Raw genomic sequence first — 25529 nt, 5'->3', positions numbered from 1 at the left:
ACACACACACACACACACACACACACACACAAGGGCACATAAAAGAAAAAAGAAGAAAGAAAACGGCTCCTCATTAGGTTTTCATCGTGGCTTTATGCTCTGGGACAAAAAATTCCAGGACTCGGGAAGAAGACGATAAAGAATCTAACAAGTGAAGAGAATGAACTCATCTCTTGAATTTCCTTGCCATTCTCCTCCTCCTCCTCCTTCTTCTCTTCCTTCTCCTCATTGTTCTTTTCTTCTACTACCCAAACACTACTTTATTCGATCTTACTTTGTTGGGAATTACAGTCATTCAGTACTAGTTAAGTTGTACTAATGAATAGATGAGTACTAAGCCAAAGAAAAGAAAAAAAAAAAGGAGGAGTCGAGAGAATAGGATAAAAATTCACCAAGGAAAGTAAGAGAATAGAGAAACCACACATTGCGAAGAAAGAAAGAAGGAAGAGAAGGAATGGAGGAAGAAAGGATCTAACAGTGAAAGGGTTGGAGAGGAAAGCCAACACTAGAGATAGGAAAAGAAGGACAGAAAGAGAAACAGTATCACTACAACGCAACTAATGATTTAAATATCCACGCGTCCCAACCAGCCTTCATTAGTCATCTCGAGGGGTCCTATTGCAATCTCTTTATTTACTTCGGTCTAGACTCACATTCATATTCATTTACATTAAACATCCATCCATTTACTCCCTCGTTAATTAATCTGGCTATATCATTTTCCATCTCTTATTTATTGATATTTATTGTTACTCATACGTCTTGTTCGTGATAAGAAGGAGGAAAAAATATATATATAAACACTTACGGGATGTTTGTAGTGATAAATAGGCAAAAAAAAAAAAAGACTTAGAGAAGGGAAAGGTACGAAGGGAGAAAAGAAAGAATACAGAGAGAGTAAAAATGAGAATGTGGAGGAAAAGTAACGTTTAACCTCTTCAATATTAGGACACATTTTTACCTTGAGATTTGTGTACGATTAGACCATTTTATTAACATTAAAAAGGGTCTATGCAGGCCAGAAGATTAATGGCCACAATCTTCACTATTTTAATGTTCACGTAAGTTTCTGGAGCTGTGTGAGACCACTAAATAATAACCAGAACGAATATGGAAACACGTCATAGTATTCAAGGGGTTAAAATCTGCAAGTGACCTGTATAAGACTGTAAGGAAGAGTTGAGGACGAGGAGGACGTGGCGGAGCAGTAGTGTTTTAGCCGCACAAGTGACCTGTACTGGGCTGAACCTCGACAGGCAAGCAGGGGCATTATCAAAGGAAGTTGCCATTCACGTCTCCTAACACACAACCTGAAAGCACTCGGAGGCTCAGAAAAACACAAGGCTCTAGATAAGATTGCCTGCTGAGGTAGAAAAAAAAGTTAAAAAGAAGAAAAAGACGCTCTAACGACACACCACAAAAAGAAAAACGGTTCTCTCCATCTCACCTTCATAGAGTCGTGTTTTAAAGCTTACTGAAGGGCGGGTTTCGAACTGGGGGTAAAAAAAAAAAAGGGAAAATAAAACATACTTGTATCTTCTTACAAATTAGTTAATAAGGTATTATCCCGAGGCAACTGATGATGATAAGGCTTGTGGGGTAAGATAGTGGTAAGGAACCCCAAACTGGCGATGGGCGGGATGGGGTGGGATGTTGAGGGGCGGGAAGGGAAGGGGAGGGACGGGAAGAGGCACGGGAAAAGTGGGTAGGCGGTTGAGTGACGAGATAGATAAATAAACAGATAAGTGACATGAGGGATAGGGAAGATTGAAATAATGAATACAGTAAAGTAAGAGAGAGAGAGAGAGAGAGAGAGAGAGAGAGAGAGAGAGAGAGAGAGAGAGAGAGAGAGAGAGAGAGAGAGAGAGAGAGAGAGAGAGGAGCACAGATTATGCATGTGGGTGGGACCGGTGGAGAGTTGGCAGGCAGACGTGTAACAAGTAAAAAAGTCAACAACTCTTAATTTCAGTGGGAAGAATGCGGAGGAGGGAGGAAAAGAAAAATGTAATTAGAAAGGAAACCGAAAAAAGGCAACACACGAGAACATGAAAATATGCACAAATCACCAACGCACACACACACGCACGCAGAAAAACTCTCCCTTCCCTCTCTCCCTCCCTCCCTCCCTTCCACCGTCCCTTTTCTCTCCCTCCTTCCCCTCTTCCTTCTTGATTAGAGTGATTACAACTAGAGGCAGGCGAGGGAGTAGCGAGGTGGACAAGGCAGGGAGGAGTAGGGAAGGGATGCCGCGGTAAAGAAAGAGTGGAAGGACGACAAGAATAAAGGAATGCAGTGAGAAGGGAAGAAGAGAATTAGGGATGAGATGAAAGGGGCAGGAGTGAATGAACGAGTGAAGATATGAAGGACAAAGGACAAAGTGTGTGTGTGTGTGTGTGTGTGTGTGTGTGTGTGTGTGTGTGTGTGTGTGTGTGTGTGTGTGTGTGTGTGTGTGTGTGTGTGTGTGTGTGTGTGTGAATGCCAAGAAAGCTGGCTCTTCTCATTTCCTCCATACGTTTACTAGACAATCTTTTTCTAAGAGTTCAAATGATAATCAGGTTACCCTTGTGAAATAAAGGAATACAAGATATTGCAGTTAATCCCGCAAAAACTTGATTTACTATGGAGATATGTCTAAAAGTATCTCAAGAATTACGAATCATTTAAAAATCTACAAGGAACGACGACTAATACCACTTTGAGCATTCACTGTTGGTCTAAATATTTACACCTCATACTTCACATTCCGATCTTTCCCACTGGTTTACGATAAAGCTCTGAAATAATATCTAAAACCCATCAACAAAGTATTTACCACCTTACTCCCCAACTGTTCCTTAGAGTGTGTTCATCTTCTCCATTTTCTCCTCGTACACTCCCGACTCCTATCCTTCTCTCGCTGTTCTCTTGCTCTTGTTCGCAACGTGAGCTCACTGCATTTTTTTTCGTAATTGAAACCAAATATTAATCGTTTCTTTTTCATAAGTTAGCATGAGGTAATTATCGTCTTAGCCCCGTCCGTGACCTCTCTCTCTCTCTCTCTCTCTCTCTCTCTCTCTCTCTCTCTCTCTCTCTCGTTTGCGACGGATAAAGAATGTGGCAAGTAGAGTAAATAAAAATTCTCGACGTGAAAATTATGAAAAGAAATTAATTTTGTGGATGTGTGTGTGTGTGTGTGTGTGTGTGTGTGTGTGTGTGTGTGTGTGTGTGTGTGTGTGTGTGTGTGTGTGTGTGTGTGTGTGTGTGTGTGTGTGTGTGTGTGTGTAAAGAATACAAGCAAAAGAAGTTAACAAATATCACAGACATGATAAACACAAAAAAAAAAAACACACACACACACACACACACACACACACACACCAACAACAATCACTTTTCCCAAGCATCACGTTTATCTCGTGCATTTACTTCTCATCGTCAGCCTTCATTAATACTTCATGAACACTTACCGAAAGCCTTAGTCGTGGCACGTCTCCCTCGCCAGCTGTGTGATTGTTGCTGATTTTCACTGGCAAGGTGGCAGTTTGTGTATTCAGCCGTCAGTGGGCAGAGGTAGCCGCACCTGAGTGATCACCTATAATAGCTGCCAATCACGAGGAACTAATCAGAAAGGTACATCACGATAGGTGGCTGGTGGTGGTGGCGATGGTGATGGTAGTGCAGAGGAAAGATGCTGCGTGTAAGAGGCACTGAAGAAAGAAGGGAATGTGTGAGGATAGGTTAGAAAGAGGAAGAAATACAGAGAACTGAGGGCATATAGTGAAAAAGTTTGGGAAAAAAAGAAGTGAAATAAAGAAGGAGGTGGATTAAGGAAGCACTGGAGGGAAAAGAAGAGAGAAATAACTTGAGAAACCTTGCAAGAAAAGGGAAATGTTGACGGGAGAAACGGGTGGAGAATTAGGGACATGGAGGGATGAAGTGAGGGAGGTGACGTGGGAAAGGTTGAGAGGAAAGGGAAATGAGGGAAGAAGAAATGGAGTATGGAAGAAAGGAAGCGAGAAGATTGAAGAACATAGGACGGAATGAAAGAAGAATCACTTACACCTTTTGTCACCCTTCTACAGGTCCTACCGCATTTTTATCCTCCCTGTCATCAATATTTTTCCTCTCCCTTTCTCCTCGCCTAACGTGACAATGAGTTGCAAGCTAAGAGGCAAAGACGAGAGGGAGAAAAAAAAGGCCTCTATTTTTTCTCCTTCCCCAGCGTTAATGGCTCCTCCCGAAGGACTTTTGTTTTGTGGCGGCGGCGGAGGGCGAGAGGGCAAACCTTCACCCGCGAAACTACAAAATGCTACGCCCTATTTTCTGATTATTTTTTCCTCTCCTTCACCGTCTGGCAGTTCTGCTTACTCCATGACAAAACAAAAACTCATAAAAAGGAAGGGGGTGTGTGAAAAGAACCTTCAATTATAAAGGGAACACAATATAAAGGGGCAAAAAAATATACAGGAAAGGGGCTCAGATGAAGGTCCTGATCATTAGCCCATAGCAGGCAATCCTTGAAAGAAACGCTTTACTTTTATACCATTGTTTTCTCCACAGCTATTTTTTTAAACACCTGAAACCCAAACGCAGCTCTTTCTAAACCAAATAAAACTCCAGTGGCCAGTGGTACGTACATGTACATTCAAGAGACTACAACACAACTGATTCAACGAAAAACACATATAGACACGCATGGAAAGACGCCAAGACTATCTACTCCATAAAGAAAATAAAACCAAAGCCCTGAGAGTGGAGGAAAAAAACTGAAACATAAAAGGCCTGCTGATGGTTTCCAAAGACGAGTGCCCGGTGAGGTGACACGTGTAACAATGGCCGCCTTGTGTCTTGGTTCGCTCATAGTCACGCTGGGCGATGTGGAGCTTCGCGCAGGCTTAAATTAATCCATTACCTGGGCAAGCCTTACCTGTAGTCACCACGCACTCAACCATTACTCTTGAAAGCCGCGGTAATATATCCTCTCTCGCGCCCATGCCTGAGTTTCTTGGGCAAGGAAAATTAATATCTCGTTTTAAAATTACCGGCCAGCGGGTTCATCATTTTTCACGCACCTACTTCGAAAATCTGCCGCACACGAACAACAGAGCGGCCAGTGACTCTTTGGGAGAAAATGGGAGAAACCGTGGGGAACATTGAGGCTGCTGGACTAAGAGGCAGAAGAGCGCGATAGAGAGAAGACGCCACGAAATGCAAAACAACGCAAGGTGATTAAAGAAAGGTCAACACACAAAGGCTCTGGAATGAATGACTTTGTCGCAGAAATGGAGCCCAAGACATCGGTTCTCTGAGTGGGAGGAACTGTGAATAGGAAGAGGTTTGTGAGGGTTTACGTAAGTAGTAGGGAAGGAAAATAAGGATATGCAGAGAAAAATGGTAGTGAAGGCAAAGATGAAAAGAAGAAGAATAAAAACAAGAACAAGAAGAACAAGAAGGAGAACAAGAAAGAAGCAGTTAAAAAGGTCAAATAAAGCAAAACATGAGAGAAAAAAAGAGCCTTGATGCACTGAATTACATAAACTTCCGTGCGTATAGTTCACGGTGAAACTAACACACACACACACACACACACACACACACACACACACACACACACACACACACACACACACACACAGACATTACATAAAGAAGTCCCTCAGCATTGGTCTTTGTCGCAGGCCAAGCGGGAAAGGAAAGAGGTGGGTAAGAGAAGAAAAGGGAGAGAAAGAGAAGGCGGAGAGATAGGAAGAGAGAGAAGGAAAGAGGGTGAGTTGTAATCTTGTGCCTTGCAGTCCTCCTACTTTTCTCTCCTGATTGTTGATTATCATGATCACCTCCCCGCAGATTATCATTAACTTTCATTCACAAATTTCATCCCATTGAGACCAATAATATTTTTCGCCTGAAGTCAGTCGGTGGCAGAAAAAAAGCCACTTCTTCCACACGAGGTCAAATAGTAGACAATTACGACCAGACCGTCAGCTTAGCGGGTTAACTGATGGGGTCGCTAGAGATAACTGGATTCACACGAACCTGAGTGTCATGCAGTAACTGGCAATGGCTTTCTCCTCTCTCTCTTTCTCCCTCCCTCCCTCTCTCTTTCCACCTACAAGTGTCCGGTCCTTCAGTTTTTTTCTCCCGCACCCAACAGCGCATTGCCAATTCTGGTGGCGGGGATGACAGTGGAGGTGTTATGTAGTGATGTCTTCATACTGCGACAATACAAACGTGAGAAAAGGGTTGGAGTCTCATTCAACGCAGTGCAGCAGCCATTGTGACAGGAATGCGGACGGCTTGGCACGGTTCAGCAACGTCCCTAGTGCAGTCCAATACTCCGAGGTAGGCGATGGTAATTATGCTTTAAGGAACCAGTGGCTTGTCACTATTATCAGGACGATCACATAACTGGGGACTGACTTGCAAGACTGGCGCGCAGTATCAAGAAGTGAAGAGAGGAGCACAGAGAAAGAAAATGTGCCGTCGAGATCCATATTTTCATCTCGACGCGGATGGAAAATTGCGCTTCATGACCTACAGCACAAGTGGCGTCCTTCTTTTATTTGATTGATGTTCTTCTTGAATGTTGCTGAATTCCTTCGCTTAATTTATGTTTTTTATTGACGCTTGCACCACGCGCTTATATTTAATAACCGACCTCTCAGCAGACAAGAAGAATATTTACTGGCCTCTACGAGTCCGTGTGTGTTCATTATGATTATAAATTGTGTCCGGTTTCAGCTTCCTCAGCGGCCGGAGCGGGACCTTCTTTAGCCCGCGCTTCCCTGTCGCCGTCCATCACGAGCTACACGGTTGCATCTAAGCTACCAAGGGAACCACTCGCCCGAAGAATCTCTCTCTCCCTCTTCCCAGCAGTAATCAAACACTGTAGAGAGCAGTGTTTTTACTCACAATCTCTTTGCTCATCAAAAATTCTAATTTGAATACCACTTGCCTACTTAACCTTATCAACGTAGATATAACAACCAGCTAATTATAGATCAACCCTCAGACACAGCAAGCGATGTAATCCTGAAATATTGCTCGCCTGTGAGAGTCAGGCTTCTCAAGTGAGTGAGCGGCAGATGGTATCACTACTTGCTGGTTTATAATTGTTGGCTACCTCATGATGGCCTCCGACTGGACTTGGACGCCAGCAAGTGACCTCTCTGACGTCACGATGTTCCCAATTGTGTTGCCTTGCATGAAGACAACTTTTTTCTCTCCCATCCTCCGAGTAATCAGTAAATGAGTCATCGTCGGTGACATCAAGCATCATCTTTGCCATATTAAGTAGTAAATTCTCATGAAAGTGACATCAATTTTCCTTTGGTACACGAAAGGGAAGTTAAAGCAAACAGACAACAGACTAGCTTGGCTGGAGCCCGCGAGACACACCACACGTACCCTTGATGGAGGAAATCCCTCAGATCCCACCGTCAGATACGTGAATAAAGACGAGAAATCGTCCGCATAAAAAAGTACTAACGAGGGTCTTGTTCTAACGGGACTTTCACTTGACGCGGAGATTAGCGGACTCCGGCCTCCCTGCAGGGCGAGGCCACGAGTGCGCCGCCAATAAGACTTTACGACATCATTATGAGGGACGACTGTCTCAGGCACGCATGCAAACGATATCAACACCTGCAAGATGACAGGCTGCAGCCAACGTACATTACACCAATAATTATGTTCAGGCACACCTATCGCCGCCAGCATCATACATCACCGGGAAGCATAACATAGAAAAGCTATACATCCCAACCCGAGGACTTGCTATCGCCTCATCACTATAATTTCCAATCAATGTATGGCCGCAGAGAATTCATTATGCCAGTATCGTTTACAAATATCTCCGTGGTTACGTTTGCAGGTGACTTCGTACCTCCTCATTACACCATGGCTTTACAAACGCACGAACCACGTCCCTTGAGCAGATGAATGGCTATTTCTAGGATTAATGAAGCGTTGATCAGGCAGCCCCGAGACATGGCAGAGTGCACGGAGCGTCTGCCGTGGTGCGAGGAAAATTGGGGGTTGAAGATTTAGAGAGTTGGAGATGATGCGTCTCTCTCTCTCTCTCTCTCTCTCTCTCTCTCTCTCTCTCTCTCTCTCTCTCTCTCTCTCTCTCTCTTTCTCTCTTTAACTTTCCTTTTCTTTCACATTCATATAAAAGTTTGAACATTTTGTATTTTTCCAATAAGCTTGCGTAAATCATGCATTTTTAAAATACACCATTTCTGAGAGAGAGCGAGCGAGAGCGAGAGAGAGAGAGAGAGAGAGAGAGAGAGAGAGAGAGAAAAAACTGTTACACTCCGGAACATTACAATAATGTTTTTTTTTTCCTTCCATCACAGAAGGTACTGATTCTCTCTCTCTCTCTCTCTCTCTCTCTCTCTCTCTCTCTCTCTCTCTCTCTCTCTCTCTCTCTGGATGCCTCCACCCACTCCTTCCCTTCCGCTCCATCCTGTCATCCTTCCCTCCCTTCGCTTCACCGCATCTCTCTTTCCTACTTGCTACCTCACCTGTCTCACTTCTACTGTTACCTTTCTTATTCTTTCAACATTTTCATTCTGCCTGAAAGGTTTATCGATCGCAAAAGTTAAAGATTTATAATATCAGATTGACACATGTGTAGCTTTAGTAACTCACAACAGCTAACGGTAGGTAACAGACAGGTAACTTAGTCCGCCGAATTGCTTTAGCGCACCTCAGAACAGTTCACCGTGTTTGGTAGTTTTACAAAATTCTGTATGTAGTAAAAAAAATTGACTGATTCGAATGTAAAATTGAGTTTTCACCAATACAAGAAGCTAATCTAGATAATCTCTCTCTCTCTCTCTCTCTCTCTCTCTCTCTCTCTCTCTCTCTCTCTCTCTCTCTCTCTCTCTCTCTCTCTCTCTCTCTCTCTCTCTCATGATTGCTAGTTGCAGAAGTTTCATGCCGATGAAATAGAAACGCTACTTTCACCAAGAATGCATAATTGACAACAAAAAAAAGAAAGCAGAACAATAGTAGCGGAGAGTGCGATTTAAAGTGGAGTGTATTTCCCATAGACTTTAAGAGAGCGGGAGAACTAGGCGGTGGTAGTGGTGGTGGTGGTGGTGGTGGTGGCGGTGGCGTTAGATGGTGAGCGTATCCCGTAGAGTGCACAAGGAGAGACGCAGCCACCACCACCGTGACTCGACGACTTCCCACGCATCGCTTCACGGCCGCTTCCGATTCTGTGGAAACTCTCGGTGATTCACGACGTGCCGGTAACGAATGTACAGGTCCCAGGGGAGAGTGTCGGGCCGCGAGGTGTGTCAGAGGTGAGATGACGAGCAGGCAGGCACTAAGGAGACGGTTGTGAGAAGGGTGTGGGTTGTGAGCATTAGTGGCGGGTGTGAGTGAGGGCGGCGTGGGCGGGTCCGGACAGGTGACAGCAGGCAGCATCCGGTGTTTTGTGCGAGAAGAAACTTCCTATTTCGTCTCTTTCTCTATAGAGTTATTCTTTGTCACGCAGGCTGGCCGTTGCAAAGGCAGATTTGGGGAGAGTAGGAGAGTCGAAAAGCATAATCTGCCTCACTGTATTGTCTGTTCCCGGCTTCCACTCCTTTGGGAGTTACGTGTGTGGGGTCTGCGGCCTCGCTTCGCCTCACTACCCCTCAGAGATGTGGAGTGGTGCTGCCTTCCCGGAGGTCCGTGAGGCAGTCACGGGCGGCGGCCTCCACTGTGTGCTCAAGATTAGGGCCGAAGAAACACCCGTCATCATGCACACGATCATTATCATTACTGTAATCATTATTGTTCCTTTCTATCGCAGTAATGAATATTCTGACGCATGCGACAGGCTGTCCCACACGGCGGAATGTTTATGGCCCTGAACGTGGAGATGCAGCTGAGCAGTGAACGACAAACCCGAAACCTTATGATCCTCATTAATTGAAATAAACTTTGACGTAATGTTCATGATCACATACGAGAATCCATTTATCACGTCACATATTCATGCCAGTGAGTGTGACGCGGAGTCTGAGATACGTTTCCGAGATGACAGGTATTAATTCAGATACACGCGCGAGAGGTGAGGCAAATTATGACTCGGGCCAACAGATGGAGGCAGGGTGAAGTGTGTGGCCTCGCGAGGTGGTAGCAGCTGCCATCTAGTGCCGCCAGGAGAAAATGGCTTCCCGTCCTCCCATCCATCCCCCAGCTTGCCCCGGCTCTCTACCCTCCCTTGTCTTGAATTGTAAGGCAGACTATACTATTAAAAGTGTCTCTCTCTCTCTCTCTCTCTCTCTCTCTCTCTCTCTCTCTCTCTCTCTCTCTGGTCAAGGTCTGAGTAGGTTGTTGATGGATTACATAACTACTGTTTCGCGAAAGAGAATACTTGTGTAGTATGCATTGAACACACACACACACACACACACACACACACACACACACACACACACACACACACACACACACACAACTGATGAATAAGAGCTAAAAACGCATGATTCATGAGCTGTGAAACTACCACACCCCCCTAACCGCTCTCTCTCTCTCTCTCTCTCTCTCTCTCTCTCTCTCTCTCTCTCTCTCTCTCTCTCTCTCTCTCTCTCTCTCTCTCTCTCTCTCTCTCTCTCTCTCTCTCTCTGCAGCCTTTTCTACAGCTCCATTCTTTCTTTTCACTAGCATTATCTTTGTAACATTTACTATCCATACGTATATTATATAGTTTTCTTTATTATTGTCCAATATGTATGTTTGTGTGTACAGAACTCAGGATTCTGAATATGTGTGTGATTATCTTCATACTACTAATCCTCCTACTAATTCCTCTTGATTGTACTAAAAAAGAGACAGAAGGGTAACAAACATCTCCTCCTGGCTGTGTTGTGTCGTAGCCAATCTATGCTGAGAGCAGTAATAATACTAGAGCAACATGCAATGGGTGTTTTTGACGCGCTGTGTAACTCTGTTGTCTTGATTTTCAGTGTCCGGTTCCTATCTTTTTGGCGAGAATTCTACTAAAGGTAAATACAGAGAGAGAATTTCGTTCGTGTGTGTCTGTCTGCTTCAGCTCCTCCTCCTCCTCTTTCTCCTCCCCCTCCTCCTTCTCCTCTTTCTCCTCCTCCACCTCTTCCTCCTCCTTTTCTTACTCATCACCATCTTCCTTCATTTTCTTATCATCTTCATTCTTCGTTGTTGTTTTTTTCTTCACGCGACTGTTGTACTGTAGTGTCGTTTGTATAGTTTAGGTTGTTTGCTATGTTTTGTCTCTCGTGTGTGCATTGGTTGTGTGTGTGTGTGTGTGTGTGTGTGTGTGTGTGTGTGTGTGTGTGTGTGTGTGTGTGTGTGTGTATCTGGTAGTGCTCGAAAATCTCTGCGGAAATTATACACCAGCTTTCAGCACTAGCACAGCCTCCTGCATCCTTCCTTTGTCATTTTAACACACACACACACACACACACACACACACACACACACACACACACACACACACACACACACACACACACACCACGTAATGTAGTGGTTAGCACGCTCGACTCACACTCGAGAGGGTCCGGGTTCGAATCCCGGAGGCGGCGAGGCAAATGGGCAAGCCTCTTAATGTGTGTTCACCTAGCAGTAAATAGGTACGGGATGTAACTCGAGGGGTTGTGACCTTGCTTTCTCGGTGTGTGGAGTGTGTTGTGGTCTCAGTCCTACCCGATGATCGGTCTATGAGCTCTGAGCTCGCTCCGTAATGGGTAAAACTGGCTGGGTGACCAGCAGACGACCGAGGTGAATTACACACACAAACACACACACACATACATATCAAGCATCCCTACCACACTTGAAACAACACAACTATGGCAAACTCACACCACCTCTTGCTCCTTCATCTCTCTTGGCTCGATGTCACCAAGGCCCTCACCGCTTCTCAGCTTCTCACTGAGGCATTAGCAGCAAAGACACCAAATTGCACGGTGTGGCAATCCTCTACCACCGCCTCCACCACCATCACCATCTTCGCCGCCTCCACCCCTGCCTCCGCCACCCACTTCGCCCCGGAAGCCTCAGTTTTATTCCATGGCAATTTTCTGGTCTAGTTCTTCAGCACCGGGAAAGGTCCGCTCAGAGGAGACTTAGTTGTTTTGTGTCACGGAGGACGCTGACCCCTCGGAGGTGCCGTGACATGACGCCTCTTGGTTGCCTTCAAGGAAGCCTCGCCACCAGGCACTACTATCCCGTCTCACGTTTCTACAGAATGCGTCATATTTTATCTAAGTCACTGGCTGGAGTAGTATAGCTTCTTTGTTGATTCTTTTTGTTGATATTAAGATGCTGCACATGGTTTATTGATTCCATGGTGAGAAATTACGTGCATCTTATTGACTTAGAAGTTTATTAGAAATCCACTGGATTATTCTAAATATATTCCCCAAAATATAGTACGCAGTTAGTTTGTGATATACAAATCATGATGTAGTAACAACAGCACAGGGCTGCGCCACCCTCCGCTGGGCTTCAGTTCCCACAATCTCTCCCTCCCTCCCTCCCTCCCTCCTTCTCACCTCAACGTGACACAACTAAGCATATCAAAGTAATGGGTGATCCAGTGACACGCTCCTTGACGTAATTGTTTTAAATTGATATCTTGAGAAAACCCTTGAAGCGTGTCTCATGCAATATAACAGCTTGATCTTACTGGAGAACATTAAGTGTTAGATTGTCTCTTTCTCCTTTGGCATGGTAGTGGAATAAGCGACTCTTCTGTGACTGCATAGATTGGCTTGGCATGACACCTGTAGTAAAAACTGTAAAAATGACATTAAGAAACAAGAATCAATTTGTACTAATTGAAAGCTAAACATTGTTGAGTACTCTGTAGAGATGTTAAGATCAAAACAATATTGTGAGCTGTTCACCTTGAGAGGTGCGAGTCCCGCCCCTCACTAAGCGGAGGGTCACATGGACAAGAAAGGCTCAGAGGAACAATAATCACTGCCTCTCATTACGCATTTCTAACCAATTTTATTTCTCTTTCCAGGTGAGTGTTAGTATCCCCGGCTTATTGTTCATCTTCTCGACATAAGGTAGTGTCTGTAAATTTGTTTTCTTTTCTCTTTGATTCCTACTCATTAACATTCTACAGTAATCAACTTTACCTTTTTATCTGTTTGAAGGTAGCTGTAAGTTTCTTTCATGTTTTGTTATTTGGCGTTAAAGAGTGAAAGGTAAGTGTTGTGGAAGTAAAGGAAGGGAAGTGTCCATACAAACATACATTAACACTCATTACAAGAGATTGGGCTGTGCATCACAATAGAAAAGGGCGGTAGTAGATAATGAAAAGCGTATTTCATCATTATTTGAATCCATATATCAACTATGAACACACACACACACACACACACACACACACACACACACACACACACACACACACACACACACACACACACACACACAAGAAGAAAGACTAAATACGAGCATACATAAAACATGGAACAGGAAATATACGTTTTGTAATATTGAACTAGCATGCTACATACAATTAAGAAAATATAGCAAACTGGAAACACACACACACACACACACACACACACATACAGGCCCAGTAAAGAAAAATACATAACGCTTCATCTTTAAGTGGTCATGACAAATAAGTAACAAGGTGATTCACGCGAGAGCTCTTTCCCTTTGATGGACAATTACTGCTAACGGCCAAACTACCCGTGACGCTGCCCAGTTTCTTTGGCCGCGCCGGGAGTGAGGCTCCGCTGCTTTTGAGGCAATTAACGTCATTAATGTATATGTGGAAAACCTGTTTCTCTTTTCTTCTCACTTTAACTTCTCTCGCTGGAAAATTCACTCATTCTCTCTCTCTCTCTCTCTCTCTCTCTCTCTCTCTCTCTCTCTCTCTCTCTCTCTCTCTCTCTCTCTCTCTCTCTCTCTCTCTCTCTCTCTTTTTCTTCCGCAAACTTTTCAGCATAATTTATCTCATCGATTTTTTTTTTCTTATTCCTTCTTTTTCGCGTATCATTTCCTCAATAGTCATTTTCTTTGATATTTTTCCAAATTCTTTCCTCTGCCTATGTGCCGTTCTGTCAAAGGCAGCTTCATTCCCTCTCACTCCGCTCGACGCTTGCAACACTCTCAGGCGTCTCTTTGCAGCTCTCTCCCTCTCTCTCTCCCCACCCGGACCCGAACGACGGACGGAGCCGATAGGAGGAGTGTGTATGCGTGCGTCAGTAAGATATTGTGGAGGCAAGCGGCCGCCCCACGACACCGCCGAAGCCTTCATGTAGCCCGTCAAGACCCACTGTTTTAATGGCTGAGGCGACCTCCATTTTATTGGGCCAATGCGGCAATAAGTCAGCCGAGAGTTCCTTTGTCTGGAGGACCTCAGCTGCGTCGCAATAGGAAACTCAATACCCGATTTTTTCTTCCATTTTTTATCGTTATGACAGGGAGAACGTCAACCTGTAGCGTCGGAGTCCCTGAATACACGATGAGTTCACTGCATTGACGAGTGTTCCCCGCGAGTTACTCATAGGGGTAGTCAATGCACCTCATCACGACACTCACTGGAGGGAGGCAAAGATGTGCAGGGGTGTGTGAGCAGGGACGTGCAGGGGTGGTGGGCCCCGCGCTGTCTTAGTCACCAAGTAATGAGAACTTTTTGCCACCTTCTCATAACAAGGAGGTGACGTCACAGCCTCGAAGGTGAGTGAGTGAGCGGCTGAACCTCCGCCGCTCTGCCTGAGCTGTCTGGCAGGTGTGGGAGGCGGAGCGTTAAGATTAAAGTCAATCATGGCGCCTCACACTCCGCAACCTGCAGCTACTCGATCGCCGTTCAACTTTACCCGCGAAGAGCTCGACTTCATTGTAATTAGATTCCCTGTGTCAGATACCACAACCTCAAACACTTCCATGGAAAGACTAAAAGAGTTCAATCAAATAAACACACACTATTAATCAAGCTTTTCATTATCTTAACGTAACTAACAGTAAGCAACAAAAATATCAACAAGGTTAGCGACTAGCGCCTCCTCAAAGCCGCCAAGTGAGCTAAACATCAGTAAATAATGCGATAAATGCTCTTCCTGTCCTCCGCAACGCGAATGTAAAAAGAGTCGAGTTATGGCGTCGCCCTACACACCCACGAAACAAACATTTAAGTCAGAGGCGTCGCGGAGAAGTTATTGCCGTGAGTCCAAAGCTGAGGCTCAGTGGGCGCCTCGCGTTGACTGGCGGGATAATGAATGGACCGGCGCCACCCTGCGAGGCACTAAACGGCACATGTGAGCAGCACATGGCGGGCACTCAGGCGCGGCACCTCTCACCGCTGATTACTGGGCGGGCGGTAATAGAAGTGCCAAGGTGCCGGAAAAGGGTAAGGGAGGAGGCAGGGGAGAAAACAGGGGAGGAAAGGGAAAATAGATACAGAGAGGGTGAAGCAAGATAATTTCCGAATGATTGCTGTGAGTGACGAAGAAACAAAGCAAGCATGTAAAGAAGCTCATTATGCGAGGACTAATAAGTAAGCGGCGTCTTCCTGCCCCGTGAAGCCCACACACTGAGGTCTGGGTTATACTCACGGGCGGAGCCTCAGGGAAAAATCATCCTCAGCTCCTTCCCTCCCTCCCATCTCTTCCCTCCTCGGGCTGATAGACTACCCTCGTCCCGTCCCATCTGTGGCACATCCTCGCGGTACTGAGCCTCCCTGGGCGTGCTAGCGACCCGCGACGTGTTCTTCACCCGGGCGTGTCGAAGGCGGCGGGCGGCATCTGTGTCGGCACCTCTACCGCCCATCCGCCCGTGACCACCCACACCCATACTCGATAACGATGGTGCCGCCTCCACTCTCACGCCGCCCAGCTCGAGCACGCTGAAGCAGGAAAGGATAGAGTGATGGTAGCTTAATTGTATCCACGTTTAAAATGCAATGCTTCCTCTTTCCTTACCCGAGTTTTGCAAGAGTGACGTAAGGGTGTAGTAGGTGTTATACTTCTTTCTTGAACCGAACAGCAAGGCAAGGATCTCAAGGGTTTTCTAGGACTGAGATGAAAAATAACTGACATGTCTTCCTCTTCCTTCTCCTTATCCATTTCCTCCTCCTCCTCCTCACTGTGCTTCTCCCCTCCTCCTCCTCCTCCTCCTCCTCCTCCTGCAATGTGAGCTGAGTCGGGTTAATTATCCCACAATTCGACCTCCCCACGGCAGAAAAACAAACCCTCACACACACACACACACACACACACACACACACACACACACACACACACACACACACACACACACACACACACACACACACACACACGTTAAGAGAGAGAGAGAGAGAGAGAGAGAGAGAGAGAGAGAGAGAGAGAGAGAAACATAGCACCTTGAGATTAAGAGATACGGAGATAAACAAGAAAAGAGACAGAAGGACATAAGAGAAAGCAGACCCGAGTAAGAGAGAGAGATCAAAAGAACCTCGAGCGTTGACACTAAATTCTGCTTTGACTAATCGCCTTGCCTGTGCACATGAGGACCTCCCAGCGTTACGACTCATTTGTAAGAGTCATTCAGAGGAGACGAATACGAGTGGGGCCGTGCCGCTTACCCAGGCGAAACACTGACTCACCTGCGCACCTCCCTCCCTCCCACCTGTCTCAAAACTAATGAATGGTGCTTGGACAGGTGCGCTTTTTGTCACGTCATTTTTCGAAACATTTCCTGGTGTTTTTTTTCGTTTCTTTTCTCTTTTCGTCGTCTATGTTATCTTGAGAGAGAGAGAGAGAGAGAGAGAGAGAGAGAGAGAGAGAGAGAGAGAGAGAGAGAGAGAGAGAGAGAGAGAGAGAGAGAGAGAGAGAGAGAGAGAGACGATTTAACGTTTGTCTTTGAAAGTGAAGATGATCAATATCTTGTGACTTAAATGATCGTGTGTGTGTGTGTGTGTGTGTGTGTGTGTGTGTGTGTGTGTGTGTGTGTGTGTGTGTGTGTGTGTGTGTGTGTGTGTTATGCCCCACGTGGTAGATAAAAAAGAAAATAACCTTAATTTACTTACTCAAGAGGATTTGTTGATTTTCTGATCGTCTCGGAAGCGCACTTAGCTGTTTTTTTTTTCATTTTATTGCCGCTGTCTGAGTGTGAGAGAGAGTGAGCGACTTTCTTCCTTACGCCACGAGAGCTTCTACCTCACACAGCTCCCCTCATTCTTATTCATTGTCCCTCTCCCTCACTTTACCTCGGTCCGCCTCCCCTCGCTTCCCTCACTTGGTCTCTCTCTCTCTCTCTCTCTCTCTCTCTCTCTCTCTCTCTCTCTCTCTCTCTCTCTCTCTCTCTCTCTCTCTCTTACTACCCTCCCCAACTCTCACCAGATCGTACGTGCCTGTCGCCTCACGTTCCCCCTCCCTCGCCGCCCCCTCGCTGCCTCTCGCCGCCCCCTCGCCCTCTCCTCTCCTCCAGCTCAGGTTGTGGATCGCCGACCATGCGTTTGGCTACCCTCGGCGACACTCACACACAAAATATCATGAAAACTCTCCTCGACTACAGCTCCACACACCCTCTAAAACCGGGTCCTGGTCCCCTAGTTTGCCTCGGGACTTTGGCTGGTGCACAACACCGCCGCTAGGGACCGTTCTAAAGGCGGGGATGAGAAGCAGACCAGCTTGCAAGACTGCTGAGGGACTGCGGCGAGGTGGTGTATGAGAGGAGCGGTCACTCGGGATAGGCCTGCAGAGTGACGGGAAAGTGGCGTGTAAAAGCATAGACTAATCGATTTTGTTGCTGCCTTGCTGTGTTGGCGAGCCTCCAGAAGTGTGCCAAGTAATGTGATTAGGAGTCAAGATCGAAGGAGTTACTTGTGGTGTCTGAGACGGGAAGCGAGGGGCGTGTGGGAAGCCTCTCCCACGCCCCTCCCTCCATCGTCGCCACCGCCGCCGCCGCCACCACCATCATCACCACCACCATCACCACCACCACCGCCGCCGCCGCCGCCGCCTCCTCTCTTCCCACCGCTACGGATCAATGAAACTGGCCACAAGACGCCCCGAGAGTTACGCCGAAACCAGCCACGTCCAGAGCAAAAGTGAGGTGGGCCCTGAGACGCAGTTTCCGGTGGGTCAAGTCACCGTTCCCATGCGCTGTTACCCGAATACCTGGGACACGCCGCGACGAACCTGGCCATACCAGGTAACCCGATCCGCGGCGCCCCTCACCTAGCTACCGCCACTCATTATGGGGTCTGGAAATGCCCACCAGAGATTACGGATATCAATGACGTTTTTTATGCATTTACAAATGAAGAATAAATAAGAAATGTATATCACATGTGATGTATTATCTCTTTATTCTGATTATTTGATGATGTTTTCTTAAAGAGGCCAATGATGAAAGATATTAAAAAGCGCTCGGGCAGCCTGTGTGCAAGCACTGCCCTGGCAAGCCAAAAGGAGGCGTAAGGGGGGAGGGAGGAGTGGACAGCTAGCGGTCTGAGAAACACAACAGGTTTGGTAGGTGAGAACGCGAGAGCTGTGTCTCACTCCCACGTAGTAGCGTACCCTGCCTCCCACACTACGCTCTCACCCTCCACCTACGACACCAGCACCTCGTCATCTCGCCTTCAGAAACAGACAACTCTTTGTTGTGTGAGGAATATTAAGTGAAACCTTAGTAACGTAAAGCTGAAAAAGTTAACTTTAAACGCGGACAAACGTGAACACCTTAACGTATCATAAGAAACTATTCAATGTTATTTATGTATTTCCGACACAAAGTTAGTGCAGCCGTGTGTGCGGCGCCCTGAAGGCTGACGTGGTGTTTGACCCGTGACTGTGCAGTGCGACAGAGGTTTGTGCGGTCGTGCGTGGCTCGTCACTTCGGCGCGACAACCAGGCCAGCGCCACCAGGGCCTGACGAAAAGAAAACATTTTCGTCAAACTTCTGAAAATGATCCTATAATAACATGTTCCATCCCTCTGCGACCTGCTCGACCTCCCACGACGGGCTGGAGGTAACCCCGGGGCAGTGATGGTACTGGTCCTGAGCCCTAACAGAGCCCAGAGGCTGCTCGCTGAGATGAGATGTCACAAAAATAATCTTTTATCGTGAGAAAACTCCTGTGAGAAAAGGAATAGAAAATATAGATATAAATCTAAACGACCCAGTAAATTCTTTTGCCCACAATCGTGACCTGGGGCAAGGCAAGGTCGTCTCGCTGACCACCATCACCACCGCTCATCCGGATCATCTGTTCGCCTCAAGTTCCTCTCTAGAATTAAGTAAATGAGAAAACGGCTAAGCCACCTGCCTTGCCTGTCCGCTGCATTGTCCCGAGAAGGACTCATTCCCCCAGGGACCGAGTGTCATTTATGGGATCAGTAAAACACGCACAAACCACTGCGTGTCTCCGCCGCAGCTTTTTTGCATTTCGCCCTCGCACTGCGGCAGGAGAAAGCGGAAATAGGTCTCACGTTACCACACTGACCCACATCCCCACCCTCAGGTTCCGGTGGCTACCTTCCCCTACGCACCTGGGCTTTAATTTATCTCATTAGCCCTTCACACCTGCTTCTCCCTTCTGCTCTTCCCCTCCCCTTCCCTCCAGTGTGACCTTATCCTCCCCTTCACCCATAATTGAGATCTCGTGACCTGGCTTCCCTCCCGTACCTCCTCTCCCACCCTTTTCAGTGACTTCATCGAGGTCATTGTTTTCATCCGGTCGGGCTACTAACCTCCCACAGGCCAGCGCGTCGGGACCTTTGTCACTCGCCGGCACCCACAAAGGTTTGGGAGACGCCTGGTTTGGGATAATCGGACTCTAATTGGGAGCCGCAGGTCACGTGCCGCCTCTCTCGACCTGGCCAGCTGAGGTCACTCGGGAACCGGAGCTGTACCGTGACGCTCTTTCAATTGGTCGGTGATGGATGGCTCCTCTGCTCCGCTTCCCCTCCCACCACGACCCTTGCACGCCACCCGCCCCACGCCACGCCATCATTGCACTGTCTCGGGTTCACAGTGACTTGTTTCAGGCTATAATAACGGACCATCGATCCCAAACAATTCTTCCCAACGCGTCTGTGTTAAGTGCCACTCCCTCAGCTTCATCTCTCACTCCCTTACACGGTAATAGAAAAACGCTGAATCGTATCGACTTAGGAAGGAAAAGTGAACACTTAATAAGATCAGGAAGGATCTTGCCGTAAGTGAGCATAACTCGAGCTCCTATTGATGCATCGCGTGCCCAAGGGAGGCAGCGAGGAGCCCAGGCACCAGGAAGATTGTGGATAGCGACGAGGCAGCTCAGTATGATGGTGTACTTCGGGGACCACGCCTCCACAGGCTTTGGGTTGCCCGGCCTGCCCCTCTTCTCCCTGTCGGCACTCCTTGGCAGACAGGCCCTCAGTCTACGAGGTAAACATTACGGTGTGTTAGACTGCCTCACAAACCTGCTCTTCCAACCCTGCTCGCATGTCAACGAACAGCTTCAACTAATATCGTGAATTATCACAAGCTTAGTTTGTAATTTTCATTAACCTTATAAACCGCCTTCCATTGCACTTTTTTTTTTTTTTACTTATTGACACTAAATTTCATGCATTTTGTCAACAATTTCAAATATTGAAAAATATTTTTAAATATTGATTAGAGATGAAATGAAAACCCGATATTTATACAAACATGAATCACTATCACTGTAATCAAGCAATAGATTTGTAAAACTCAAGAGATATTTGGACATTTCAATACATCTCACACTTTACTAGACTATCAAAAGTAAAGCCTGGCTGGTTGAGTTCTCCACCTGCAAGATGCTATCACCGCCGTTCCTCAGAGCGCGCAGGTCGACATCCCAAGATGGTAGAGTTCTGAAGCTGCGAACACATTAAGAGTAGAGTTAAGGACCGGTGTTCCTAATCAACTGCAACGATCAGGTATGAGGAGACTCCGGGATGACGAACGGTGAAGGGAAATGCTCCGCAAAACCCGATTCGAATCAAGATTGCACTAATATACGCCAAGTTCAAAGTCATTGTGTATCTCTAGGACCATCTCAAGCGCAGGATGTCTGGTTGCGCCTCTCTCGCTGCCTCGCTCACCCTTTCTCCCTCTCTCTCCATGTTTTTCTCTTCCTCCCTCTCCCCTCGCAGAAGAATAGAAGCCTTGTGAAGAGAGATAAGTTATGATGAGGGACTGAGACATGAGGTACCTCGTGTCCCTCCCACCGGCTGCTTCTCCTTGTGGGGTGTTCATGTGTGTGTGTGTGTGTGTGTGTGTGTGTGTGTGTGTGTGTGTGTGTGTGTGTGTGTGTGTGTGTGTGTGTGTGTGGGAAGAGAGAAGTGAATGCGTGGCAGGGATCGTGGGTGTGATGGGAGGAAGAGATAGGTGAGGGCGTGAAGGAAGTGAGGGAAGGCGTGAAAGGAATGAGGGAGAGCGTGAAGGGTATGTGGGTGTGGTGAACCCTCATCGCCTCCTGCCTTCCTCGCCACGCCCGCCATCCTCTCTCTCCCTGCCTTGCCACATGACTTGGGCGTCTGTCTGATCGGATCGGGGAAGTTACGAGCGACGTGTTGTAACCTTTCCAACAGCTCCCTGTCAGGCGCTCTCCTCTGGCCGGCTATTTGCACCTTGGCACTCTTCGGCGACACTCACGGGGATGCCAAAACACGTCGGAAAAGGTCACGTTGGGATTTAGGGAGCCGCGTCCTAAAGGTCATCGGTGCCCCTTGATTCACGACCTTTCAGTGTCCTCCTCTTCCTTTTTCTCAGCCGACTCTCAGCAGGTCACTTGTCACCGAATACCTCCAGCACCTCCCCGCCCCTTGACACGCCGTCGACCCAAACACAGGCGTATAGTGTCTTGTGGCGGCATTTCACTCACTTCCTAACGGCAACAGTAGCGGTGGTGGTAGTAGTAGTAATAGTAGTAGCAGTATTAATGGTAACAGTAATGTAGGCGGCAAACATTCCTTTTCACTCGTTTTCATATATATTTGAATTCCTAACTATATCAAAACCTTTAAAATATCATGATGACCCTCAAAATGAATCCTCCCATCCATTCCGTCTCGCCCTTAAAGTGAACACTCCTATCGTGACCCCTGCATCGTGCCACAGTGACCTCTCGAAGTGAGGAGTGGGAAACTCTTTATTGGGAGAGGAAGAGGGTGAGGGACAGCTCGACGCAACTCCTCTCACGCCTCGCAATGACGTTCATCACTGACACGTGGCCACCCTTCTCGCCCTCCCTACACCTCTCTCTCTCTCTCTCTCTCTCTCTCTCTCTCTCTCTCTCTCTCTCTCTCTCTCTCTACTCTCCCTCCCTCGTTCATTCACTATCCCCCAATCAGTGCAAAAAGTAATTTCACCCATGTGCCTTTTCATTGCCACTCGCTCACTGTCACTCACTCAGTCACTCTCACTCACTCGCTCAGTCTCAATTGTTCACTCACACTGTCTTCCACATATGTGTTACTCGTGCTCATATTCTCGTTTCCTCTCGTGCACCTCCAGTCTCAATTTAGGTTTGATACGCAGTTCCTTTCTACTTGTGCATTCGACTGTTGCTTCATTCACTGATCGCAAGTCATCTCTCTCTCTCTCTCTCTCTCTCTCTCTCTCTCTCTCTCTCTCTCTCTCTCTCTCTCTCTTAGTTATGCAGCATCTTTATAACAACAACAACCCAAAACGATAATATCAATACCTTTTTTTATGAGCCACTTTATTTAATAGCGCCAGGAGAAGTAATACTATATACAATAATGATGGTAATGAAAACAACAGAAACAACAAAAGCAACAAAGAGAAAGAAGAAAAAATTGCATGTTCATACACTTATATTTAATACAAATAACGAAAGAACAAAATAAGATGAAACTAAAAAAAAATACTTTAAAATTAGTATCACACACACACACACACACACACACACACACACACACACACACACACACAGCGAGCGAGCGAGCGAGCGAGAGAGAGAGAGAGAGAGAGAGAGAGAGAGACGTATATCAGTAGTAGAAAATATTTGAAAAAGAATCATAAAACAAAATACGTAAAGTGGAAAACGTTTGGTAAAGTGGGCAAGAAAAATTGTTAAACCAAATAAATGCCTCGAAAGAGAAAAGAAGAGAGAGAGAGAGAGAGAGAGAGAGAGAGAGAGAGAGAGAGAGAGAGAGAGAGAGAGAGAGAGAGAGAGAGAGAGAGAGAGAGAGAGAGAGAGAGAGAGAGAGAGAGAGAGAGAGAGAGAGAATACTATCTCTCTCTCTCTCTCTCTCTCTCTCTCTCCCTACTGACGCTGCACTTTAATTTCATGGCCGCAAATGCATTATCAGTGTCTCCTGCGGCTCCCCTTCTGTAATTTGTCACTTATGTCATAATCGAGGCCCGTCATAACACTCTCCCTATCGCTCGCCGCCCCTCCCCAATCAGCCCTGCCCCGCGATTCCCAGGCCTCTCTCGCGACAATCCTCACTCAATGTTGTCTTGCGATCACAGCAGCTTACGAGAAAAAATAAATAAATAACGGGGTAGAAATTCATGGGCTCACTAAAATCCTATTAGAAAAACGCAAATAAGCCACATTCACGGGTTGGGATTCCATCAAGCCAGGCGGGGTCGAGCGACGCGGTGACCAGTGGTGCATTTCCAGCACAATTTACTCAGCTGTGTGTCACTTCAGCCTCCGACTTTCGTGTACCTTTTTTTAAGCTTATTGGAGGGCATGTGGTGGCCCGGCCAATATCCCGTGGGCCACGCGTACCCACAGAAGAGCCTCAGAAACATTCTAAAGTGACTCTGGAAGACGCCGAGGTGTCGCACGCGTTGGCAATTCCGATAAAGTTGATGCGGGCGTTTGCACCCTCGTCCCCACATCCGCCATATTGTTGTGGTCACGTGACCTCCCCCCGGCCACTCAGCGAGCAGGGTTGCTTACACCCGCGAGGGCGAGGGGAAACATTTTTGCTTTGTTGTTTTAAGGTTGTTTGTGTTGTGTCTTTGTTCCCGGAGCCGCGTCCCTCCCCGCGCCACGGCAGCCAGCTCCTCTTCTCTCTCTCTCTCTCTCTCTCTCTCTCTCTCTCTCTCTCTCTCTCTCTCTCTCTCTCTCTCTCTCTCTCTCTCTCTCTCTGTGCTGAGTTTCAGGGGATGGCACTTCACACGGGACTTAATGACACACACACACACACACACACACACACACACACACACACACACACACACACACACACACACTCGCCTATATTTTCCCTTTAATTTTTAACCACTGCGTGCACTTTTTTGCGAGTGCGTAATGTTTCCGTAAATGAAGTGACTACTACTGCTCGCGCGTGTGGAAGAAAGCTAGAGAGAGAGAGAGAGAGAGAGAGAGAGAGAGAGAGAGAGAGAGAGAGAGAGAGAGCGAAGGGATGGGACAGGGACGGGGAGAGGGAAGGGAGACAAGCAGAGGAGTGGAGCACTTAGCTTGTTAGGGCAGAGTTGATACAATTATTGTCAAAATAGGGTTGATAATGCTAGCTGAAAAGGGCCGGCCGTAATACACTTACTCCCTCTAACAACCGCCTAATGGACGAACAAATTAAAGATGCAGCAGTCAACGGGGGAGGAGACATGATTCACGGCTCTGTTTTGACTTTATCTAGTTTGTCAGTCGGTGCTGTGCAAGTGTGTGTGTGTGTGTGTGTGTGTGTGTTTGTTTGCACTACATGTGTGTGTGTGTGTGTGTGTGTGTGTGTGTGTGTGTGTGTGTGCGCTGGGCCACGATGGACTCTGAGCAGCGGAAATGAAATGACGGAAAGTTATTTGAGTTCGATCGAGTTTAGGTTCTGAAACAGTGTCGGCGCGCTAGAGGCTCTTTGATCCGACTGAAGCTTGTGTCTCGGGATTTGGATCAGAGGTAGGTAGAATACGAGAGAGAGAGAGAGAGAGAGAGAGAGAGAGAGATTCGTCCTCTAATCCTAAAACTCACGAGAGATTGAGTTTGTTTCTCTTGCAGCGAATTTTACGATGAACTCTTATTTAACATTAGATCGGATGCTGCCGCTCCCGTCACACATCCTCTCCCTGTCCCCCGTGTCCTCATTTCACCATCACTAAATGCAAAACATAACTACATATACTAATGTTTTATCGTTAAGGTGTTGAATTGCCTCACCGTCACTACCTCTCTCTCTCTCTCTCTCTCTCTCTCTCTCTCTCTCTCTCTCTCTCTCTCTCTCTCTCTCTCTCTCTCTCTCTCTCTCTCTAGCTATCATTACGTAACCATCCTACAGCTCAGTGATCTATTAAGCAACACGTCCTTGTAGTTCCCATCGTCCTTTTAAAACATTATAGTACAAGACACGAAGATATATTCACAGATGGCCACGTCACATCCCCACCAATCACTGTCGCTCATTCATTATGCACTACACTCACCACGCGTCACATTAATACCCAATAAACATTACATATAGTACACAACACATTTATGCAGCTATTAATCAGAAAGATACACAGCAACACACCACGGACTAGTCTAGAGGCGCCACTACCACCACCACCTCCACCACCACTGCTACCACTACCATCACCACTACCAGCAGCCGACGCTTGCTAGGAATAATCTG

At 46.8% G+C, this 25529-nt stretch overlaps 1 protein-coding gene across 13 annotated transcripts in view; it reads left to right on the top strand.

Moving 5' to 3' along the window:
• The window catches only part of LOC123504023 (paired box protein Pax-5-like), a 169158-nt gene that overhangs the window by 58963 nt on the left and 84666 nt on the right, over window positions 1-25529 (top strand). For 8 of the 13 annotated variants that reach the window (XM_045254239.1, XM_045254235.1, XM_045254237.1 and 5 more), the window contains 2 exons: window positions 10941-10979; window positions 12986-12991. The exons of 1 other annotated variant lie outside the window; for it this stretch is intronic. In XM_045254239.1, coding sequence (XP_045110174.1) covers window positions 10941-10979; window positions 12986-12991 — 45 coding nt within the window. Of the gene's footprint in view, window positions 1-10940; window positions 10980-12985; window positions 12992-18413; window positions 20338-25529 lie in introns of those variants that run through there. 4 more of the 13 variants (XM_045254240.1, XM_045254238.1, XM_045254241.1 and 1 more) reach the window with 3 other exon arrangements.

This window comes from Portunus trituberculatus, chromosome 15 (genome assembly GCF_017591435.1).
Source record: "Portunus trituberculatus isolate SZX2019 chromosome 15, ASM1759143v1, whole genome shotgun sequence".
NCBI classification, from domain to species: domain Eukaryota; kingdom Metazoa; phylum Arthropoda; class Malacostraca; order Decapoda; family Portunidae; genus Portunus; species Portunus trituberculatus.
This window is presented reverse-complemented; position numbering and strand designations above follow the sequence as displayed.